Source organism: Telopea speciosissima, chromosome 7, assembly GCF_018873765.1.
Source record: "Telopea speciosissima isolate NSW1024214 ecotype Mountain lineage chromosome 7, Tspe_v1, whole genome shotgun sequence".
NCBI lineage: Eukaryota > Viridiplantae > Streptophyta > Magnoliopsida > Proteales > Proteaceae > Telopea > Telopea speciosissima.
In genome coordinates, this window is record NC_057922.1 from 25,960,517 (window position 1) to 25,984,771 (window position 24,255).

General features: G+C 38.9%; 1 protein-coding gene across 1 annotated transcript; it reads right to left on the reverse strand.

Annotated features, from left to right (window-relative positions):
• Positions 1–10,140: 10,140 nt before the first annotated feature.
• Positions 10,141–17,955, reverse strand: LOC122669068 (wound-induced basic protein). Its single transcript, XM_043865703.1, has 2 exons — positions 17,792–17,955; positions 10,141–10,419 (listed from the first exon to the last, which is right to left on the reverse strand). Exons 1-2 carry the CDS (start codon positions 17,860–17,862, stop codon positions 10,347–10,349), a joined length of 144 nt encoding a protein of 47 aa, XP_043721638.1. The 5' UTR covers positions 17,863–17,955; the 3' UTR covers positions 10,141–10,346.
• Positions 17,956–24,255: the final 6,300 nt, after the last annotated feature.

The window sequence follows — 24,255 nt, forward strand, 5'->3', positions numbered from 1 at the left end:
AACCAGTCTCCTTATAGCCCCAATGCTGATTTAATATGGTGTGCGGCATTTGTGTAAATGATTCAAAGTTTGTTAGGAGAGAAAATGAGCAAAAAGAAATAAAGGGTCTGCATGATAACTCTTTTGTTTCTCTATTTCTCTTTTTTTTTTGTTCCTGGGAACAAAAAAGGAACAAAAAAATAAGAGACAGGAACAAAAAAATAAGAGAAATCCATTTGTTAACATCAGTTTATTTTTTTGTTCCTAGGAATGAACCGGAACAAAAAAGTTGCCGAGAAATAGGAAAAAAGAAGCTCCAATTTGAAGCTTCCCTCTCCCACAAATAAAAGGAAGAAATAAGGGGAATTTTTATCCTCTCCTGTTACAGCACGGTGCTGTACTGCATCGTGCGGCGGCTGCAGAGGCCATGTGCACCATTTGGGGCCCGCTGTGCCACATGGCCTCTGCAGTGCCGCACGATGCAGTACAGCACCGTGCTGTAACAGGAGAGGATAACGATTCAAATAAGGGGGGAGTTGCTCTTTAATGAGCACATGCTTAATTTGATGGGCAAAGCAGTAATTTCATGTTCAAAATAAAACACCACCATCTCTGCAACTTCAACCACCACCTCCACCTCCACCACTACCACCACCATCGCCATCACCTTCACCACCGCCACCATCGCCACCACTACCGCCACCACCTCCACCTCTGCCACCACACCTCTGCTACAGCCACCACTACCACCACCGCCACTTCTACTACCTCCACCACCGTCACCACCACTGCAACCACCACCGCCACCACTACCTCCACCGCTACCACTTCCTCCGCCATCACCACCACCTCCACTGCGACAACCACCATCACTTCCACCGCCACCACCACCACCTCCACCTCCACCAACACTGCCACCACGTCAATCTCCACCATTTTTTTGGGTATTTAATGACATTTTTGAAATTTTATAGAAATTCTAGGAATAGAAATGATTGTGCATAACAAACATGTTTTTGTTTCTTTTCTGATCAAGAAATAAAAATTATTATGTGTTACCAAACATGTTTTTTTGCCTAGAAATATAGCCCAGCAACAAAAGTACAAAAAGTCATTTCTGGAATAGAATCATGTCCCAGAAACAGAAGTGTTATCATGCATGCCCAAAACAACTAAACATAGTCTGATATTCGAAGCCAAACACCTTGACCAGCACAAGATGAGCAACTTCTCTTTGATTCAGCAAATCAAAAACATTTCACAGAATTTTGATAAAAGAAATAGAAAATTTGTATAGGGCTAAGGCCAGATTTGGTATGATTTCTATTTCAATTTCGGATTGATTTCATAAAATAGTCAACAAATAGAATTTTGGTCAAAAAAATTGAAATTGTTTTGGTTATATCAATATAAAATATTTCAAGGATAAAAAATCCATTTGGTAGTTCAATTTCTGAGAATAGATTCTCTCTATTTCTTTGGGAAAGGTGACGGTGGTGGCAATGAGAATAATTATCACCTTCAATTCACGGGCACCTCCAATTCCTCTAATTCCTCTAATAGGGGGGAGTGGACCCCACCTTGGGCAGTGTTTTTGGGCAAGGGATAGGGTGGTCATTTCAGCCCCCATATGAGGAATTGGAGGGGGCTGCAAATTGGAGGGGATAACGATTCATGGCGACGATGGTGGTGGTGAGACTATTAAGAGAAGAAGAAAGGTGATGTTTTATTTTTAACGTGAAATTACTACTTTGCCCATCAAATTAACCATGTGCCCATTAAAGAGCAAGAGTGAAATCAAATGAAATAGAAATTCTGAAACAACTCTTCAGCTATTTCAAAATTTCTATTCCACTTGATTTCTATTTTGCTAAATACAATGCAAAAATCAAATAAAAAATCACCCCCTGAAATTGAAATAAAAAATCATACCAAATCAGGCATAAGAAAAACATTTTTTTTTTTTTATCAAAATGCTAAATATATATCTATATATACTGCTTGATCAAGGAAAGTGGGTTTCCTACAATTCTGTATGTGAAGGAAGCATTTCTTTTTTTACAAAAAGCAAGCAGTGTCGTATACAAGAGAAAAACATATTACTCAAAAATAAATGAAATCATTCTAAATCCTTAACTACACGTATACACTTCTATTTTCCATAAATTGAAATGAAAAACTATTGGGCATTATAATGACTTAAATGTTCATGGGAATTGTGTATCACTATTGATTCATGATTTCACTTTCATTCCTATGAAGTGTTAACTTTTCTATAATAAACCAGCTGTCATGTTCCATTGATGATCACAAACCTTGTCTTAAACCTGACACTACAAAACATTACAAAACTTCAATCAATATGTTATGTGTTTAATGGGTCCATTCTAGTGTCTGCGTGTTAGATTGGATCAACCTAATATGAGATAGGTTAAAGGACTTGATTTAACCGTTCCATCAGCTTTGGAACTTTTGGCATATCGGTCAAATACCAAACAGAATGAAAACAAGAATGTTACATGGATTCTGAGTGAGAGATAGAGAGAGGTGCACCTTGTTGAAGAAGCTTCAAATTATCCGGTGTTTAACTTCTTCAACGAAACTCCCAAGCTTCTTAATAGAAATTGGAAAGCACCTTAGTTGAGCTTTTGTATGACTTCGCCTTGCAACTCCTGAACTTCCTGAGAAATAGGAAATTGGCGGGTCCTTATCCTCTTGATTCTTGAACGTGCATGCTTCCTAAGAAATGGGAAGACAACAGGTACGACCATTGGAACCCGTGTGCTTCCTAAGAAATAGGAAAGAGATTCTTAGAACCATTCATAAATGGTAACAACCTAAACTATAAATGGAATGTCTAAATGACACATATATTTAGAATTTGTAATTATTTTGATCGATCAAGTTCGATATAAGTGTTTTCAAAATAATTTGAAAATGATTTATCATATCATTATATCGTTATCAAAAGTTTTCATTGTGAATGCGAATGTGACATTTAGAATTTGTAATTGCTTTTCGCTGTTTGAGAGATTAGACTTGTGGTTTTTGCTCATGCATGGAGTTGGTATATCTATTAATGACTCTTGGAACCTGCAAGGGAAAGTCTATCTGAAATCCCTTGGTAAAGGTTTCATATGTTTTGTTTTGCCCTACAATTTGATATGCTAATTATTTGGAAGAGGGGACTGTAGGGTACCTGCAAGGGAAAGTCTGCACCAGATCATTGGGTAATTGTCAAGTTACGTTTGGAGAAGGTGTTAGGCACCGAGTTAAACACGTTCTCCAAACGTAACTTAACAGTTTTCAATGGTCAGCGCTCTTTTTTTTCTTTTTTTTGATTGCTCGCTCGTTAAAGGTCAGCAAGTATGAAAATTAAAAGAAAGAAATATTACAGGGTTAACGTCCATGTATACTCAAACGAATACAAGAGACAAAATAATCTCATAAGCCCAACCTTCGGAAATGCCATCAATGGTTGCCCCATATTGTCAAAGTTGAATTTTCAATCAATTAGGACATAATATCTCCATATGGGAAAAGCATATTGGGATAAAACATGCAAATATGTAGACATCAAGTCCACAAAATTTAAGTTCAAACTAAGTTACCTGATTAGAAAATAGTTTCCTCCAAAATTGAATTTCCATGTTTCACTTCCTCTCAAAGTTTTCCTTCCATGATCATGCATCCTAACCCGAAAGTCTCAAAAGTGATTCTTAAAGTGGCAATTTAAATTGTTCATATAGACAGATGGGAGGCTATTCTGACCCCAATGACATTTGGCTGAGATTTTTCACAAAAAAGATTTCTTAATTAAACAACAGTTCAGGACATCAACTCTTTGATTAATTTGTTTTTGTTTTAGAAAATTTCTACCTTCCTAATTTTTGTCACAAACTTATAACTTCTTAAAAGGGGAATGGTAAGAACAATTTAAATTTTCTAAATGCAACTAAGACAAGCGTATTCAATCCGCAAACCTTCCTCTTTTAAAAAATCATAAATTTTAAAATTGGTTAGTGTGGCTCTTGCACCTAGATGCAAAACTGTCCTACCACCATAGAAGGACAGAAATCTCATCCAGATCGATGCTTGCACATACGCTCCCATTAGCCAACATGCATGTGCAGGCACTATCTGCACACTAGAGGCCAAGGCAGCATTCTCTTACCCATATATTTTATGTTGTTTCTTGGTTTTCTACCCTTGCAGTTTCAATTGTTGGCCCATGTCTGTCAAAGTTAAATTTTCATATAACATTAATTTTCCACATGGAAAAAGCATATTGGGCTAAAACCTGCAAATTGATGGACGATCATAGGATCTTTGTCCCCTCTAGTTCCCTGTTTGGCCCAGTTCGATCCTCCAATGGCTGTAATAAGGGGGCATAATGATCACCCTTCCCATGCCCAAACACTCTGCCCAAGTGGGATCCACCCTCCTTACTACAGGCACTGGGGAACTGGGCTAAGCAAGGAACTGGAGGAGATAGTTTTCCATGAATCATGTGAAGATTAAGTCTACAAAATTTAAGTTCTAACTAAGCTCCCTATACAAAAAATAGTTTCCTCCATCACTCAAATGTCCAACAAGTAACAAATCGAGTGAGACCTAAATTTGTGGCCAGGTGGTCCCTACTAAATCTCAATAAAGGGGTGTAGTTCTCGAAACTGTACTCTATTATGGAATCCTTTGGGTTTGCTTTTTTTTTTTGTAATTTTAGAGATTGTCATCATGGTAAACAGCACCAAGGTTGGGTTTTCTCCATAATTTTTTGTCGTGTATACAATTAATGATTTAGTTCTTGCATATTTTCTTTGACTATGATGGTTAAGCTTCACACGAATCAGATCTAGCTAGCTAGATAAGAAAAATAAGAAAACCAGGTTTATAAATGATTGAGAATTGAGGGGTAATTTAGGTATTTAAAATTTTGAGAGTTGAAGGGTTGTGAAATTTTGCTTTAGCAATAGTCACAAAAGAAAAGTATGCTTAGCCATTTAAGGGATTGAAGAAAGCTTTCACCTTTTTATTTGTTGGTAATAAGAGAAAAGGCTAGGCACACCGACCGCATACTACAAGTTAGTGTCCGTTATATCTATCTTTCTTTTTCCCTTTTTGAAATGATCTCTTTGCCCCTCATGCATAATGCCCCGTCTCACACCATCATTGGTGTCACCTGTTAGTTTACCACACACGGCCGGTGTGACTACCCCTCTCTTTACAAAATTTTCCGTATTATTTAAATGCACACCCCTCCTCCATGGAGAAAACCCATTCCCAAGAGGCACAATCCCAACCCCATTAAATCTCTATTTCAGTTCCACCATAATGCATCCCATTTTATTGATTGGACTCCTGATAGCAGCATATTTTAGTGTAAGAAAAGTGATTCTTTCCATTGGTTAATGATTATTCCTATTTTATCTTTCTTATTTGATTAGAATTTTTTCACATGCTATTGTAGGGTTTTCAAACTAAAAATGCCTTCTAACAATACTGGGAAGAACATGTTGGTTTTCCACATCCACCACATTGGTTAGCTGCGAAGGCTTCTCCTTTAAACCTCCATCAAGCAACTCTCTATACGAAACTTATAGAGGAAAATGAATTAGCTTCCCACCTGCATTCCTTCTGTAAGCAAGCTAATACTGCTTGTTCTAAAGATGCACCAATATCCCAATTGAATGATGTCAGAGTGGCATATGATCACGTTCCAAGTGGATCAGCCCTATCGATAGCCACCCAAGGGGGAATGTCATTTTTTTGCAAATCTATGTTGAAACAAGGAGGTTTCATGCATATCCCTGATCTAAGTGACACAATGTTACATACATCATTCTTGCCACAATCTCTAGCATCAAAAATTCCATTTTCTTTTGCCCAAATCAAGGAATTGAAGAAGCTTTTTGGTGTGGTGGACGAATCAAAAATGGAAGAGTATATTAAAAAGACCCTTGGGATATGTGAGAAGAGTCACATTCGAGGAGAACAGAGCACTTGTGTGACTTCTGCCGAGGATCTCATTGATTTTGTTGTGAAGAAATTAGGGCACCATGTAAGCGTATGGAGTACTGAGAATGCTGAAGGATCTTATGAAAATGTCACAATTGGAGCTGTGAAACTCATATATGGAAACCTCTCTGAACCACCAGCCTTATGTCATAGCCAACCTTTCCCATTTCAAGTTTATTATTGTCATATTTTACAAAAAGTAAAAGTATATAAGGTTGATATACATGCTTGGAAGAAAATGAATCATGTGATCATGACATGCCACTATGATACATCAACTTGGAATCCAAATCATCTTGCTTTTAAGTTGTTGGGTTTTGGACCAGGCCTAATTGAAGTTTGTCATTGGATAAATGAAAATGGAGTGGTTTGGACAAAGACTCTAGATTGAGAAGCATTTGAGGATTTGATTTATCTTTAATTCTCTTGTTTGTGTTATATGTTACTGTTTATGCTATTTTAAAGAATAAATAATAACCTAGTTTGGCTCTTTTAATGCTTTAATGCATCTCATTAGATCATGTTCGGTTTCATAATGTGTTTGAATGTTGTCCATGTTTTAGTCATGTTTAGATTAAGTTTTATAGTCGTATTGTTGTTGTTATGGCCATACCATTCATAGAGTTTAGGTACTACTGTAGTCCTTTCATGTCTATCCTACATGTTCTTGTGTATCATGTTCTAATATCTCTTCTTGTAACGCATTCGAGGTAATGTATGTTTACTTTCTGGGGTGGCTTCTAACCGGACGGACTGGGGTACCTAACACTTTCCCCAGACCGTACCCTAACATGTACCCTAACTATGGTTTAGACAAATTCTTATTAGAGTCATATTTGGTGTTAATTATGGATTCCAAGTCCTAACTTAGGTGGCAACTCCCAAAAACTTTGTATAATTTCTTGGTTTGAGATGGCATGAAGATTCGGTCTATTTTTCAACCCGGTTCCCACACCTCTCTCAAACATTTTGAGATGGTTCAAAGATTGATTGGGAGTTACACAAGATCTTCAAGGGTATAAAATTGACCACATATACTATTCAGGGAATCCATTCATAATTGATATGCACGCCTCTAAGATGATAAATGAAGTATCAACAATGGTTAAAAGGAAGCTAGTCTATTTAGGATGTATATTACTCAATAGGATCAAAGTTCTAGTACTCGATGAAGCTGCTCGTGAGTAAATATTGTAACAGACTATTTAATTCAACAAACACTTAAGCAACACTTCTCAAGGTCTCCTATCATCACAATTGCACATAGGTCATTACAATTAATTCTTGTTATAAATTTGGGTCCTCCTTCTCAATAATGGTTAGTATCTAGTTATTAAAATAACATAATCAAATGGTTGCAGCTGAGTTTGGTAATAAGTATTCTCGTCCTTTTCTAGTGCTTACCTAATTAGATATACATGTTTTCTAGTCTTAAACAGATCTTGTACTAGAATATGATTCCTCAACCAATTTGCTAGAGATCAAGTCTACATCATTTGTGAAGCTTGTTAACGAGTATACTTGAAGATGTATTTCCTAGTCTTTGAAAGGCTAAATAAGTTAGTATTGAATGTTCAAATGTAAGCATGTTCCATTAGACTAATGTGCATTTTTATGTGGAATAGATATTGAGGCTGCCTACAATCATTTGAGTTAGCATTGGCATTCAGGTGAAGCATTGGAGATAGTCAAGAAGATTGGAGGGGCAGGAAAAGAAATTTCTCGTGCACTTCTTCATGCATGTCTATAAACCTTGGTTAATGTTTTAGTACTTCATTGGTATCTTTAGACCACGACAGATATCTATCACATGACACCTTGGATGGAGCTTAAATTTTGTGGACAAGTAAAGCCTAAGATCCCATGTTCACATCTCACGTTTTAGCCAATATGGAATTGACCAATTGACAAAAGAAAGTTTTGAAAATCCAATGGAAAATGTAATGTTCAAAAATAAATAAATAAATAGACTGCTAAAGATACAAGTATATGCCACGGGGGAGGGTATATCCTTGAATCTGAGCCTAAAATTTGGCATGTGTACAACTCTAAATCATTTTTTTGAAATTTATATAATTAAAATTGCCACATCATCCTTCCATGTGACAATAGTTGCGATGTCAATCTATAGAGATACCCTCTAGAGCTTGCCAGTCAAATTTTTTTCCCACAAAACTCCTAGGATAGAAAATGTTCTTGGTGCTACATTTGAAACATCTTGGCAAATAATTTCTTTTGAATAACAATTGTGTTATCTTTTCTATACCTAAATATTTTATTTTTTTGCAATTCTTGCTATGATTAAGTTTCCAAGTTTTCCTTCCTTTGAAAGTTTTCCTTCCATGATCACGCATTCTAACATGGAAGTCTCAAAATTGATTCCTAAATTGGAAATTTAAATTGTCCATACAGCCTACCATGTGGGAGGTTATTCTGACCTTAAAAACATATGGCTGAGGCTCTTCGAAATTTAAGTTTTCCTTCCTCTTCAGGACATTAACTTTTTGATTGATGTGGTCTGTTTTCCAGCATTCTCTTTTTGTTTCTTTTTTCTTTCGGTCAAGTTAGCAATGCTAGAGAAATTAAGAGATCTATAATGGGCAAGGTTTAGGTCTTTTCATTGAACGTGTTATTCTCAGTCGATTTTATTATTTTCATTCGCAACTTGGGCAGGGAATAATTATTGAGTTCACAAAATTTTCAGTTGTGTATGCCATATTTAACCATTAGGAAAGAGAACACCACCCGGCCGCGCCGCCCCTGCACCCTAACACAGGGGGACGTGGAATGATCGACACATCCCTTGAACTTTAAAAATAAAGAGAGATGCAGCAGTCATTTCATGCGCCTCTATGTCAGGGCGCAGGAGTGGCATGTCTGGCTCGATCGGGTGACATTCTTTCTCCTTTTACTATTTTTGTGGGTGTAATTGTAAAAGTGAATTTAATAAGTAGTTTGTTATCTATTTCCTTTAACACTTTTTTGAACAGTAAATGCCTTTTCTTGGGTGCATAATGGCTCCCATAGATCATAGATGGAATAGAGAGTGAATTTGTTATGGGTAGCATTTGACAGAGAGTTTAGATGCCTGAAGATCTGTAATGCCATTACCCGAATTTACCATTAAGTGACTCTTACCAACCACGTGGAGGACTCCTGTATTGAAATCGAGTGCTTGGATAGTAAAGTCCCACTTCAGATTAGCCAATGTATAAAAAATCAAATTTCATATTCTATCTCTATTATTGTGTCCTAACATGATAGGGTTTCTATCCTTACATTTTCAATGGATTCCCTACGTTTGTCAAAGTTGAGCTATCAATCAATTTTGATGACACATTGTGCTAAACTGTACTCCACATGCAACTATAGGGATTACAACATCATAGTCCATCTTGCAAAACAAGTTTGGTTATAATCCTTTCACCCAATAAAGCAAAATGTTTCAGACCAATTTGACTTTTTCTTGTGATATATATTAATACACTGAGAATTGTTTAAGAAAAATAAGGTTAGCTGAATTACATCAACTTCTCCAACGATGGGGAGAAAGTTCCCTACATCATTATCCATACCCAAATCAATTTACCTCCCTTACTCTCCTTTAGATTTTAATACCATAATTACCCTTTGAACCTGGTTCTTCATTTTAATAAGGGTATGACAAGAACCACAAACAACAACACCCCCTCCCCCCTAATTATAACCTGTTAGCACTACAAAATGTTCCCTCTATATATAAATCCAATCACCACCTTCATTCAACAACAAAACAATACCCACCACAGCACAGTCCCAACTTCCATTATCTATTTAAATTCCACCATCATCCATTCGTTCTAGTAGTTACATACTAAAGTGTAAGAAAATGATGATTTTGCATTATCCATTCATTTCAATGTGGAAGAGAGAAGAGAGAAAGGATATTAGGGTGAAAATTGGGCATTCGAACTTAACCGTCGGATTTCCTTAGTCCATGTGTCAACAATCTAAGGGAGAAATTGAGGTACAGCTGTTCTTGATTGTAACATAGGAAAGATGTATTGGTAACCACATGAAATCTGATCATAGATCACAATTAACTCATCCAAACATATACCAGTTGTTAACAGAAAGGTATTAGAAACTAAATAACAAAACCAACATCAATCGGAGGAAGTCAATTACAAGTTCCAAAACAGGGTTTCCCCCAGATTGTTCAATCATAATCATACCGATTCTTTACCATATCAAGAACAGAACTTACTTGAACAAAGTTCAAATTGTCTCCACATCCTACATATTGATCTCTATAAAAGGCACAGATCCCTGATACAGTCATGTCTACATTATCTGTGCTACTAATCCTGTCACTCGGTCATTACAGGCTTGTTCTCATTGGCTTTTGGCCTCTGCTCCTTGGGCTTTTGCTCTTCGGTTTTCCTAGAAGAATCAAACAGAATCAAATGCAAGTATCAGAATTCTGATTTGGCACTTAGTGGTCAGTTGAAGAAAAGGAGAACCATTAAACAGCCATGAAATATTTAACTGAAGAACAGAAGGTAAAAAGATCAACCTGTGATGGGTGGAAGGAAAAAAGCAATGTTGCAAATTCTTAAGATCTCCTCCCACCCACAGGCCACATTCAACCCCCTTCACCCCCGCCGCCCCAAAGAAAATATATGAATTATAAAAGAAGGAAAAAGAATCTACAGAAGATAAAAACTCTACAGAATATCTAAACCGACTTGTATTCCCTCCTTACAAGTTCAACGAATGGTGTTCAAAGTTTGACTGTAATAGTGGTTAACCTAATTATTACATGGAATATACCTATCAGTCTTTATCTTCCGGAGGGCTGAAACAGCCTTCATTGGCGAACCACAGATATTTAGGAACATAAACTATTCTTTTGACTCTTCTTCCCCCACCCCCACCCCCCTTTTTCCTTTCCTTTCTTAATAGGCATGTTTTCATTTGATTATATGCAAAAGTCCATACCTATTTCAGACAATGCGGCAATGCCTTCAGGATCATGCATCACAAAATGGATGTACAAGCAGACAGCACATGTCAGCGTTCACTTTAAAATGTCTAAACATCAACCATGAAATTTTCATTCGCTCTTATCTTTCATCATTCAAGAACGAACATCATGTTGCCAAATGCTGTTGAACGTATCCAATGCTAAAAATTTTGGTTCATACGATTGATATTTTGCCACATTTTTCAGCTTCGACCAACATTTTATGCCAGGACAATCCACGTCAAAAACTACTTACTTAGGAAACTCATGAAAATATTTAGTGATTGCAAGAAGGATCTACATATGGCCTTTATTGACCTAGAAAAAGCTTATGACAGAGTCGTTAGAGAGTTAATCTAGCAAGTACTAAAGAAGAGAAGTGTTTCAAGTAAATATATGGACATAATTAAAGATATGTATAACGATGTGGTGATTAGTATAAGAATTTTGGGGGGTCAAGTTATTGGATCATTACATCAAGGATCAGCTTTGAGCCCATGTTTGTTTAAGCTTATCATAGATGATTTAACGAAAGACATTCAAGATGAGGTTCCTTGGTGTATGCTTTTTCCTGATGATATTGTTTTGGCGGATGAGACAAAAGTAGGGATTAACGCCAAGTCGGAATTATGTAGATCAACCTTGGAATCAAAGGTTTTAAGATAAGCAGAATAAAGACAAAGCATATGATGTGTAACTTTAGTTACACTAGGACGAATAATGAGGTGGTGAAAATTGATGAGAGGGAGATTCTGCAAAGTGATTATTTTAGGTATCTTGGCTCAAAAAATAAAGATGATAATATAGACGATGATGTTTCACAGAATTAAATAAGATGAATGAAGTAGAGGTGCGTCCGGAGTGTTGTGTGATCAATGTATTCCTTTAAAACTCAGGAAAATTTTACAGGACAGTCATAAGACAAGCAATGATGTACGGTGCGGAATGTTGGGCAGTTAAGAAGCATTATATAGATACAAATGGTGTAGTGAAGATGGGATTGTTGAGATGGATGAGTGGCAAAACCAAGAAGGATATAGTAAGGAATGATCATATTATAGCTGAATCGGGAGTAGCTCTGATACATGATACGCTACAAAAAAATTGTTTGAGGTGGCATGGCCAAGCTCAACGGAGGCCATTGGATGCTCCAGTACGAAGCAGTGATTTGATTCAGATTGAAGCAGACTACAGTGTCTCAATCGAGCATAGACGTTGAGTATAAGGCAATGGCACATACTACAACTGAACTATTGTGGTTGAAACCTCTTATTTAGGAACTAGGTTTTAAGTCACCAAACCCATGGAAATGTATTGTGTCAATCAAGGTGCTATTTATATTGCTAGTAATCCAATATTCCATGAGCTGACTAAACATATTGAGGCTGATTGTCACTTTGTGCTGAACATTGTCATGCAGAAGTTAATTTCTGGTAATGTGTAGTGAGTTAAGCATAGTATTGTAATTGTTTTGTTTATGTCTTTTATTGTTATTACACCTTATAGTTAATATTTATTGTGGGTTATGGGTCTCTGCTAGAGATTCAGTCTAGTCGTGACTTCTCCTTTCAGTCTCTCACAATTTTCTCCTCTCTCCCCCTTTGTTTCTTCTTCTTCTCTTCTTCCTTGATTCTTGTGTACTGGTTTCTTAGGTGTGATGCTGTAACATTCTTCTATAGACATTTGTCCTTGACAAAGTTGTTTAACTACAGATGCAGCCTTTTTAGTAGTCAATAGGCAGTCTCTACTTCAAGGCCCATCCATAAATTGTCACCATACCACAGCAAGATCTTGTAGTTTCTTTCCCCATATGATCTATACTACTTAATAGGTCACATGAGCTATCAATGCAAGTTCGGTTTAAAGCTCATTTTAAATTTGGGCCAGGTTATAGTAATAGTTTGAGTTGGGCCTTATTTTTTGAGTTGATTATTGTAAAGGACTTAAATACAAAGCCAAAAAGTGTGTTAGGGGTTTCACGAAATTATTATTTTGTTAGTGGGTCCCATGTCTAGAGTCCAAGAGTCCTATTGTTAATTAGAGTAAGCTAGTAAGAGTTTTATAATTTTTGGTTGTTTATTTAGGCTGCATTTGGTAATAATTCTGCTCTTAGAAAGTACTTTTAACCAATAAGCACTTTTTTCTGATTGTACTCGCAGAGAGTAATTAAATGGAATGGACTGGCGTTTGGTAACTTAGCAAAAAAAAAAGTAATTTTGGAAAATAGATATCACATGACCAGTTTTGCTTTTGCACTGGTTGGCCTTCTCTGTCGAACCCAAAGCTTCGAGTTTTCAGGTAGGGAGAAGGAGTAGGTTTTCTGAGATGTACATGGAGTATGTGGCCAATGACACACTCTGGTCGTAATTGAGGGTGGTGGTGGTTCCCGTGGCAATACTACGATGTGGTTGGTGGTGGTTCCTATGGAAGTGATAAGAGGAATGGAGGAATGGGCGTGGTAGTCCGGTTGAGTAGCAGGAAAAGGGAAAGTGTGTGGGGGTGTTTGACTGGGTTGTTATTGATTGTAATTTTTAAATACTTCTTAAAGCCAATTTTGAGAGAAAACTCGACAATGGATCATGGCGACATCTCCTTCTCTGCTCTCCAGATCTGAGCTTTCAGCTCCATTTCAGATCTCTGACTTTGATTGGTTCCTTACTCTCTTGATTTTCAAGTATTGTTTCAAATCTGAGTATCCAGCTTCGTTTCAGATTTGAGTGTTCTATTTCATTTGGATCTGAGTTCCTTCTTCTTTCTTGCATATTTCTCCATTTCAGTATTGGGGCTTTGCTTCATTCCTGCTGCGTTTCCAGTTTCGTTTCAGATTTGAGTGTTCTACTTCGTATTGGAACTGGTTCCTTCTGCTTCCCTGCATATTTCTCTCAGTATGGGTATTTGCTTTGTTCCTGCTTTCTTGAGTGTCCTGTCGCGTTTCAGATCTGAATGTCTGGCTTCATTTTTTATCTAACTGTTCTTTTTCTATTCGGATCTGAGCTCCGTCATCGTTCTGGCATTCTTCTCCGTTCGTTTGGTCATCGCTGCTCTCCTTCCTTGTTTGCTTCTGAGTTGACTCTCTGCTGCTAGCTCCTTCCTTCGCTGGTTTCAGATCTGAGCTTCTACTTTGTTCAGATATGTTTGGCTGTGTTTCAGTTATGTGGTGAAAGCACCATTGCAGGAGATGGTGGTGTTGCGACAGAGTCGAGGGCGAGGGAGTCGGGAGTGGGGAAAAAGTCGTGTTTTTACTTTTGACGAAAGTGTTTATAAACAGTAAAAGCAATAAATTTTTGCTCTGCCAAATGTACTCACTGAGCAGATTTTGACCTAGAACTACTCTCTCGGAATAGAAAAATAGACCAGCTTGCCAAACGCAATTCTGCTCACAATCTGCTTTTGGTGAAAAAAAAAACAATAAAATTATTTCCAGTGAGTGTTACCAAACACAGCCTTAGAGTAAGAGAGTGATAAGGAGTCCATGGGAGTCGATTTAGGAATGTTAAAAGTCTATATATTTGTAACCAACGCCCCCCCCCCCCAATTAGAATGAGTGGAATGAATTGACTTGGTTGAGATTTCTCTCTCAACCACACTAGCTCTCTTCATCCTTTTTGCTCTAAGTTGGTATCTCCCTATCATTAACTTCTCTATTCCCCTCCTACAGCTATTACTCTTTTCCCCTTCTTTTCTCCTACTATTTCTCTTTAAACTATTCTTCTTTTCTTCTCTATCCTATCCATTGGTTTAAAGCTCAAATTCTATTTTTTAGGAAAGACTTATTTCTTCTCCCTCTCCCTCTCCCTCTCCAATCAACTTCACGCATCAACTCTCTCCAATCAACGTAATCCATCAATTTCAAATACTTAGTTTTTTTTTATTTCTGATTTCTGGTTGCAAGAATTATTTATATCAGACAATTGTTGCTTAAATTCTGAACCATTAGATCTAGATTCAGATCTGGCCATATCAACATAAAAAATTGACCGTTAGATTTAAGATCAGATCTGACCCATATCTAGCCATCAGATCGGATATTGTCCATTCCATCAGGGGCCCAATATCCACAGGCCAATCAGACCCATCAGATCTGATCGATCTGCATCAGCTATATTATTGAGCTTCACTTAGAAAACTACAGAATGGATCTTCCAATGATGGAGGGGTAGGTAGGAAGAACTCTAAAACCCTCCAAGATAGGATTCCGAGACAAACCCCACTCAGATAGCAAACCCAAAATTGACTGAAATTCCAAACCTCTCAGATAATCACCAAACTCTAGGAAACAGTAGATGATAGGAAGGATAAGAACACTCAAAAGATGGAAATGATCCTACTAGCGGTTTGGGAGTAATTTAGGAAACTGTAATCTCACGGGCAGAGACCTTATTAACAGGAAAACTGAAATTAAATTCAATCAGGCCAATAGATTCCCCTCAAACTTGGATCGAGTATGAGTCTAGGTAAGACAAATAAAACCCCCAAGATTGGAAGTTGGAACTCAATCAAAAGGCTAGAAGTAATTAGAGGGGGGGGAAAACAAAATTTTGAAATCCCAAATTTGCAGATTTAAAGTGATTTTAAGTAGCAGTCAAATAACAGATCAAACAGCCCCAAAACCAAGGTCGAGTGTCCCTCTAGGAGTACCCTTTGATATCCCAAAAGCTGAGAGAACTCAGAGTACGGTTCAGGTTTAAATCACAAACCAGACTATACTGAAATAGGGGAGAAAACAGAGCATCCACTGGTTTTAATCTGAACTGAGAACCTGGATCTGATCCTACCTGATGCCAAGGATTTGATATGGGTTGAAGCACAATCAATCCCCTTGAAATCAGAGATCAAATACAGCCAACAGTCAAAGCTATCGAACAAAAGTCAAAAACAACACAGAGCCAGCGGTAAAACAGAGCATGGGAGAAGATGAACTCGAAGAACTAGACCTATCTCAGGTCGGGTTTCTCATCCACTGTATCACACAGTCTCTTAAGGCTCAACAGCACTCAAAAATCTTGATTCAATAATCTGAAACTTGGCTGAACAGCCTACATTGCATTTTTAAGTTTCAAAGCAATTCCTAATCAAACTAGGAAAACTGGGGAAAAACAAAACTCCTATCATAAGTAGGAGAATTACATTGCTGAAATTAAAAACTACTTAAAACCAAACTCCTACTTCAATCAGGAATAAAACAAACTAATTAAATCAACCAAATAGAGAACTAAATAGCTCATGCGAGCTGGAACAAGCCCAGCCCAGCTGGCTGGTATAATTTAGGACCAAATAGACCCAAAATAGGACCTCAGATCAAGGTCCAGCTGCTGCCTTCTTCTTCCTGCAGCTCTAGTGTAACCCTTTGTGTCTATCTACATCATTCATTCAACCCATATAATCAAAAGAGAATTCTAGATCATGGAAATAGTCAAGAAAGAGATAAAATTTGTTGTAGCAACAAATTCTGACAGTTCATTCATTAAGAGCATAAAAACAGCATAATCATGATGTATCCCATATATATGTGTTGTAATTATAACATGTCATGAGAAATCCCATAAAATAAACATCTAGGACCTATATAAAACAGTACATCTATCCAACCCTACCACCTCTACTTGAGTATGTATGATTACAGAAGTATTAGGGACTAAATACAGTATCAAATGGCATGGTCAATTAACCCCGCAGTAATAAATATATAATCAAAAGGAGATGGGACAGTCAAATTGAGAGGGAAAATATCATGAAAAGAATGAAAGAGAAAAAATAGATTTATTTTATATTATGGGGTGAAAGGACTGCCCAGGCCAGTAGGGCAGTTTACGAGTTCTTTTTTTTTCCTGCTCTGTTTGTTTCGGCTTACTTCATAAATGTAAAATTTTACATGTTGAAAAGTTTTCTAATGTTTGTTTCCATCAAAAAACAAACACTGCAACATTTTTCAACATTTAAATTTTACATCTAATTTTTTTTTAAGTGAACATTTTCAACAGGTAGGTAGCATACTCTGCTTGGTCGAAATCCACTGAGGTCAAAAAGTGAATACTAATAGTTATTGGTAGATTAGAGATAGTAGAGTATTAACTAAATCATACCCAAAATTTGAATATGGACACTTGGAAAGAATAAGAGAGAGAAGTAAACGAACAAGCACCTAGGAAGACCCAGAGTTACCCGCAACTGTGTGTGTGTGTGTGTGTGTGTGTGTGTGTGAGAGGGGGGGATTTTCTTTTACCCAAGCTGCTCCAACTCCAACAAGATGCAAAAAAAAAACCGAAGCCACAGTTACCCAATCCGAAACAAAGCAAGTAGATTCACAACAGAGACCAGTATATTCTCAAGAGGCCCGTTTTAAAACAAATTCAAGCGTTCGGAATTTGGAGGCCAGGCAACCTAAACTTCGCACCCTAAACACGCCCTTAGATTCTATTCCATGAAACATTGATTCAGAAACCCAAGGCATAACTCATACATAACCATTTACTAATCATATACATCTAGTTCCAGTGAGATATTGAGTAAAAATTAACGATACAAGACGTTCCAGGACTAGATAGTGTTTATGAATTCTACAAGAACAAAAGTTCAAACACATAAACCAAAAATCAAAACAGAGCAAATTACAACCTTTGTAACCTTGTAAGAACATTAGAATAGGAAGATAGGAACATATAAGTCATACCTATAAATAAATTCAACGTAATCTGAGTAAAGCGCAAGCAAAACAGGATATGTTCAGCAGATTGAAAGAACAGATCTCAGATATAAAATTTAAAGAAAGATGGAAAGAATCGAAAGTACCTCTTATCAGCTGCTCCGCCTTTCTGGCTGAGGAAGGATCTGAACAGGGGGGAGTTTACGTCGTAAATCATTGTGGTCGCGATAGGAAGTAAGCGTCAATAACACTAACTTCAACAAACCCTAGTTTCTTCAGATATCGCTATGTCGTCCTTCTTCGTTAAAAATCCCAGAATGCGGAGGAGGCGGCATACATATATATATAGGTCAGGGTTTTAAGAATAAGGAATCGGATCGGTGAATCAGCGGGTGCGGATTTGAATTGGCCGTGACCGATCCCGATTCCCACCAATCCGACACGGCTAATTCACACCCAAAAATCCTGTTTTTGGATCTGCGGACCAATTATAGGGTTCTTGAACACCGAATCGGGCTGATTTCGATCTGGAATCGCCAATGACCAATCATGTCCCCGATTCCATGTTTTAAAACCCTGATATAGAGATAGTGTGGCCCCTACATGAATGGGGACCAATAAGAATGTGCGTGGAAGCATCATCAGGTGAGATTTCTGTCTTTCATAGGGTGTGGGTGGTCATTTCGCACCCCACTTTGTTTGGGCGTGGTATATACTATCCCACAAAACTTTTCAATAACTTTTCTCCCTATATATATGAGATAGTAAACACTGAGAAATTGTGTTTTTCACTTGTTTCAAGTTTAAATGAAATATTCTCCAATTTCTAATAAAAGCCTAAAAGGACGCCCTACTATGTTGCCCCCTAAGGAATTCATGGGCCTGCTCTTTTTGGGCTAAAACTTGACTCACATATGAAGTCCATATTAATTAAAGGGGAGGTGTTTCTTGTGGAGAAGTGTGTGCAGAAGCATAAGGCGAACGGTCATTTTTGTCTTTCTTGGGGGCGGGGAGGTCATTTCACCCCCTTGTGTCTGTGCGTGGCATTACACTCCCCCATAGGAAACGTTTCCCCTAAATTAAAATAGAGGCGTTGTTCTCTGTGCCGCAGCCGGTGGCACATGGGGGTGGGTGCAATGATCACCCTTCCCCCCTGCACAGGCTGCCCATGTGTCTGGGCGCAGCCTGCGTTGTGGCATAGAGAACATTCTCCCTTATTATAACAAAGGGCATACCCTCTCCCCCCCCCCCCACTGTGAGGTCGGGGGAGGGGTGTACACACTCTTACCATCGCTTTGCAGACAAGCCCATACTAGAATATTATGAAAAATAATGCTTTCTTGCACATTAATTATTGTTCGTATGCTATATAAGAAGGGTTTTTTTGTGTAACCCTAATAATTATGACATAATAAATTGAGGGAAACTAGATTATGCAAAAAAGCAAGCCGAGGTCCACTACTTATCTATTAGTTTTTCAAGCATAATGGAGTTGGCCATGTGTAGAAATAAATCTTTGACCTCTATCAAATGATTCAAACTTCTTAAAGATGGGGAATGAGGTTCTAGTTTGATGGCAGGTGGCTAGACAATTGTGTCTAATGTAAGTTCAGGGGAGCTCAAGAGTTCGACCCTCCTACCTTCCCTAGCCTTCTTGAAATAGTAGCATAATGGTACAGTAATAAGTGTGGCACCTAATGTAGGGCTTAGCACCAAAAACAAAAAACTTCAAAAAGAAAAACCCCAATACTTGAGGAGTATATGCTGCAATCTGGCTCTAAAATTTGATACATGTTCAATCCAAAGTATACCTATCCATCTATATACCACAATTAGGTGGATCATGTAGCTCGTTTATAAGAAATCACAAATGCTATCAAATTGTTCTTGCTTAGTCTATGTTAACTCAGTTTAAAATTTTGTCTAAAATTTTTTAAGTAGTTTTCTATCCGGGAGTATGGCCTACACCAACACTCCCATGTGTCTATCTCTCTCCTCCTCAAAATAAGGGGGCATACTGTCTTTTCATATGGGGAGGAGAGAGATAGATTCATGGGAGGGCTGGCGTAGGCCACACTCCCGGATAGAGTTCGTTTTCCCAATTTTTAAAGGCCAAGTGAACTAAGAATTCTTTCTCTCTTGTTTGAATATTAGGTACTCTATTGGGAATGTTTTCTCTCTTCCTTGTGACTGTGAGTGTAGTATTTTTCTCCACCTTGTGAATGTAGTTCTTTCATCAATGGATTGGTTACTGATTGGGGAATCTTCAAAGACTCCACCCACTTTCTACCCCTCTTCAACAAAACCTCCTGCTCCACCCTCACCCCCGGAACCTCCTCCCCCTTTTAGGGTTGAGGATGTAGTTTTCTCTTCCTTATGGATAGATTTTCTAATTGGGGTGTCTTTCATCTATGGATATGTTTTGCCTCACTATATAACGGTCTATCAAGAAGGTGTCTGTGATTTTGCACTATTTAGAATATATGGAGCGGAGATACGAGGGTGTCCGGGCGTTTATATGCTTGAGAATGCACCATCTCTTGTTTATGGATTTTCAATTTTCTATCATTTTTTGTCCATGACACCTCTGAGAACATGTTTGTAATGACCCAGTTCCTCTATTGGCATGATATTGTCCTCTCTGGCCCGATGGGCCTCAAGGTTTTAAAACGTTTCATACCAAGTAGAAGAGGCTACTCTTTATCAATAGCTCAGGATCTCCATCCCTTGCCGATGTTGGACTAAGTTTGCACCCCCTCACCGATCTCCCAAACCCCCTGGTACTCAATTGTGTCTTGGTGGGAACACCTCAACGATCTCCTGAGCGGGCCAGTACTAGGCCGTATTCTTGGGGCGTTACATGTTGGATTATGTTGCTACTAGTGAGTCCTTTGTTGAAGTTCAGATGCCCACCTCACAGTCATCTACATCCGATAATTTCTTGCCGACAAAGAGGAAGAAGAAACTCCATGGGAGAAACTTAGCTGATTGGAGAGACACTTGGCAAATTAGGGTAGGGGTGTCAACCAGTCGGGCTCGGTCAGTCTCGGTCGGGCCTAACTGGGCTTAACCAATTTCAAACACTGCACTGTGACCTCCCATTTAGCTAATCGGGCTTAGCTTGGATGGGCATGGTACAATTGACATATGGTTGGTCGGTCTCGGGCTACTAGAATTGGGCCCTAAGTGGGCTATGTGCCTATTTAATTCTAGATAGTATTTAAATGGGCTCTAAACGGTGCAACCCTAAAATTTGTCTCTAAAGTGGGATTGATACCCATAAAATGAGGTCCATAAATTTCATTAAGATCTACCAATCATCAGATCTTAAGGTTTTTATGGAGTACAAGACTGTACAATTGTTTGATATTCTGATAAATACCATGGCAAATCTACAAAATATTAATGAACAAAGAGACGATTTTTCCCTTGTCAAGCATCGGAACACGATGATGGGTTGCATCAAAGATTAGCAACCATAGTTGCACATGCCATGCATTTTTGGTGATTCCAGTTTCTAGACATTAGAGGTAAAAATGGGAATTTCAAAACAATATTAAAGGGTCGGACTGGGTTGGGCAGATAATCGGTCAGTCCGATCAGACGTCCAACGGGCTAGGATTCCATACTAGGAACGACCAATTATTAAAATCAGGCTGGTCCGGGCCAGGCTTTAACCGATCGGACTCCGTTAGGTTGGGCCTGGAATTTACACCCCTAAATTAGGATACAAAACGTTTCATTTAAGCCAACTCAACTGACTATTTCGAGTAACAGTCCATCAATTCAATACCCATTAATTCCATTTACTCGCCAAGAGGGAGCGCCGTTCTCGTCTGCAACTAGTTTAGGTTTACTTTTTCTTCCTCTTATCTCTGCCATTGTGCGTGATAGCAACCTTCCGCTGCCGTGCGTGTTTACCTCCACCATTAGTGCATGTTTATCTCCACCATTAGTGCGTGTTGTCCGTTTTTTTTTTCCCTCTCTCCTCCTCTGTTTTCCTCTATGAACATTGGACTTGGCAGCGATGAAGACTCCAACGAAGATGACGATATAGATGATGGCTTACCGGCCTAGGGATGGCTTCTTTCGCCCTCTGTGGCCTACCTTCTTCTACCCTGCAAAGACGATAGCATCTGACTCTCTGGACCTTCGTGCGCAAGGCCGCTAAACCCCTGCTCCCCCACAACAGGGAGCTCTACGACTCTGCTAGGGGCGGTGTTTACTACCCCGTCTTCATCTCCGTCGTTGGTACCAGTTAGGATCTAGATCTACGCACTAAGGGGGAGTTGATACTGGTGATGGGGATCCTCATCTCAGTCGATGGAACAGAACCCGAGCACCTCAGCACCCAAGCAATGATACTACCTCCACTCTTGATTTCTTTATCCGTAAGTCCATGGTTAACCGCATGGCGCCTTACGACACCGCCTGGGGCGGCATTGACACCTTCTCCTCTGTCGGTGGCTCCGATGGGGTTTTCAACCGGCTCGGATTTGAGGAGACGCTGTTGGTGTTGGGGCTGAACCAGTCCTATGAGGCTCAGTTCAAGGCCAAAGTTGAGATGGCCTCCAAGGGTTTTACCGTGCTTCTGTTGATGAGTGGTGGGTCAATTCTGTGGGTGATTAGGGTTTTGTGCCATTGTCGGCCAAAAATTATTGTTTTTGTGTTCTAAGGATTTGTTTCAGTGTTTGGGCTCTTTGGCAAGGGCGGTTCTCTTTTTTTCTTTTTTTGTGTGTTTGCGGGTGTTGTCGACCCAAGTGCTTGTGGCACTGAGGTATACGTCGGCTCTGATGCTCTAGCCATCAGTCATTATTCACCAACACTCTTCGGCCATCATTCAAAGCTCCACTCACCAATCCTGCAGACTATTGCCGACCCAGCAAGTTTGTTTGAAAGTAAGTTGTGGCAGCTTGTCGGCACGCATGGGCAGTGTGGCGTTGGACTGTTTGGCATTTTTGGCGCTCCTTTGATTGGCACGTTTGCGCATGTGCTTAATTGTAGCAATGGCTAAAACCTGTTACCTAGGGAAGTGGTAGTGACCCAACCCCTAGCCTGGATGACCCAGTCAATGGCATGTGCGACTGGGTTAATTTTCACTCCTTGGTTCTGGATACCGTATATCCATACCTTGTGCTTATCATGCTCCCTATATGTGTTATGTATTTCATTTTCCTTTGTTTGGCGTTGGGTGCGCATGAATGAATAGCCTTCTTTCTACCCCAAAAAAAAAATTCCATTTACTCGCCAAGCAGTTACGCAATTAAATGCCCATCAATTCTTACAAGCAACAAATCGTTTTCTTCTCCTCGTTTCATACAACTCAACTTAGGAATGAAGGAGTTCAATTTCACACAACTACATCTTCTCCTTATCTTTCACCAGTTATGGCTTTTAAAGCTTCTCAAACGTATATTAGTGGTGAAAAAAATTCCATTTACTTGCCAAGCAGTTACGCAATTCAATGCCCATCAATTCTTACAAGCAACAAATCGTTTTCTTCTCCTCGTTTCATACAACTCAACTTAGGAATGAAGGAGTTCAATTTCATACAACTACATCTTCTCCTTATCTTTCACCAGTTATGGCTTTTAAAGCTTCTCAAACGTATATTAATGGTGTTCATCAAGAGGCTATTGATAATGCTCATCACTCTCCTATAGTGGCCAATGGTTACAATTCTACTATTTATATAACTCCGCATGACAATGAATAGTTTACGTTGGAATTGCGACTAACCGTTATTGTTTCCTTTCCATTGGAGAATCTTACCTATATCATTGGATCTTCTACCCTCACGTCTCCCCATCTTCCAGTTGTCTCGATCGGTTCAATCGAATCAGACTAAAATTTGATACCCAAGTTCCATGCATACAAATGTAAATGGACAATCTCAAGGGCATTTCCTTCCAATAATAGGTATAACAATTTGTAGTTTCACTTTATCTTAGTTTTATCTTTTATTTGCCTTTTCCTCCTATTAAGGTTTGCACTATGCAATGGTAGATATATAATTTTTTTGGGAAAGAGAACGCCACACGGTGGCATAGCGCACTCCGTCCCTATGCCCTGACATAGGGGCCAACAAAATGATCGCCGCACCCCCTGGAACCCTAGAAATGACTAGGAGTGCAACAGTCATTTTGCACGCCTCTATATTACCCCGATCATTGACAAGCTTCGAGAGAGTTGTTTGAGGTGGTATGGACTGTATGGTTATGTTTAACGGAGGTCTAGTGACGTCCCAATAAGGAGGACTGATATGATCCCTTGAAGGGGTTAAAAGAGCTCGGGACAGGCCTAAAATGACCATAGGAGAAGTTGTGAGGAAGGACTTGCATAGTCTAGGTCTTGTACCAAGTATGATCTCAGATAGGAAAATTATCTACTTCAGTTCCCCAGTTCCTCTAATAGGGGGTGGTGGACCCCCACCCAGGTAGAGTGTTCGGGTAGAGGTAGGGTGGTCATTCCAACCCCCCTTATTAGAGGAACTGGGGAACTGGGTCGGGTGGGGAACTGGAGGAGGTAAAGGTCCTCTCAGATAGAGCCTATTGAAGACAAAGATCCATGTAGCAAATCCCATTTAGTTAAGATTCTTCTGACTTACTGG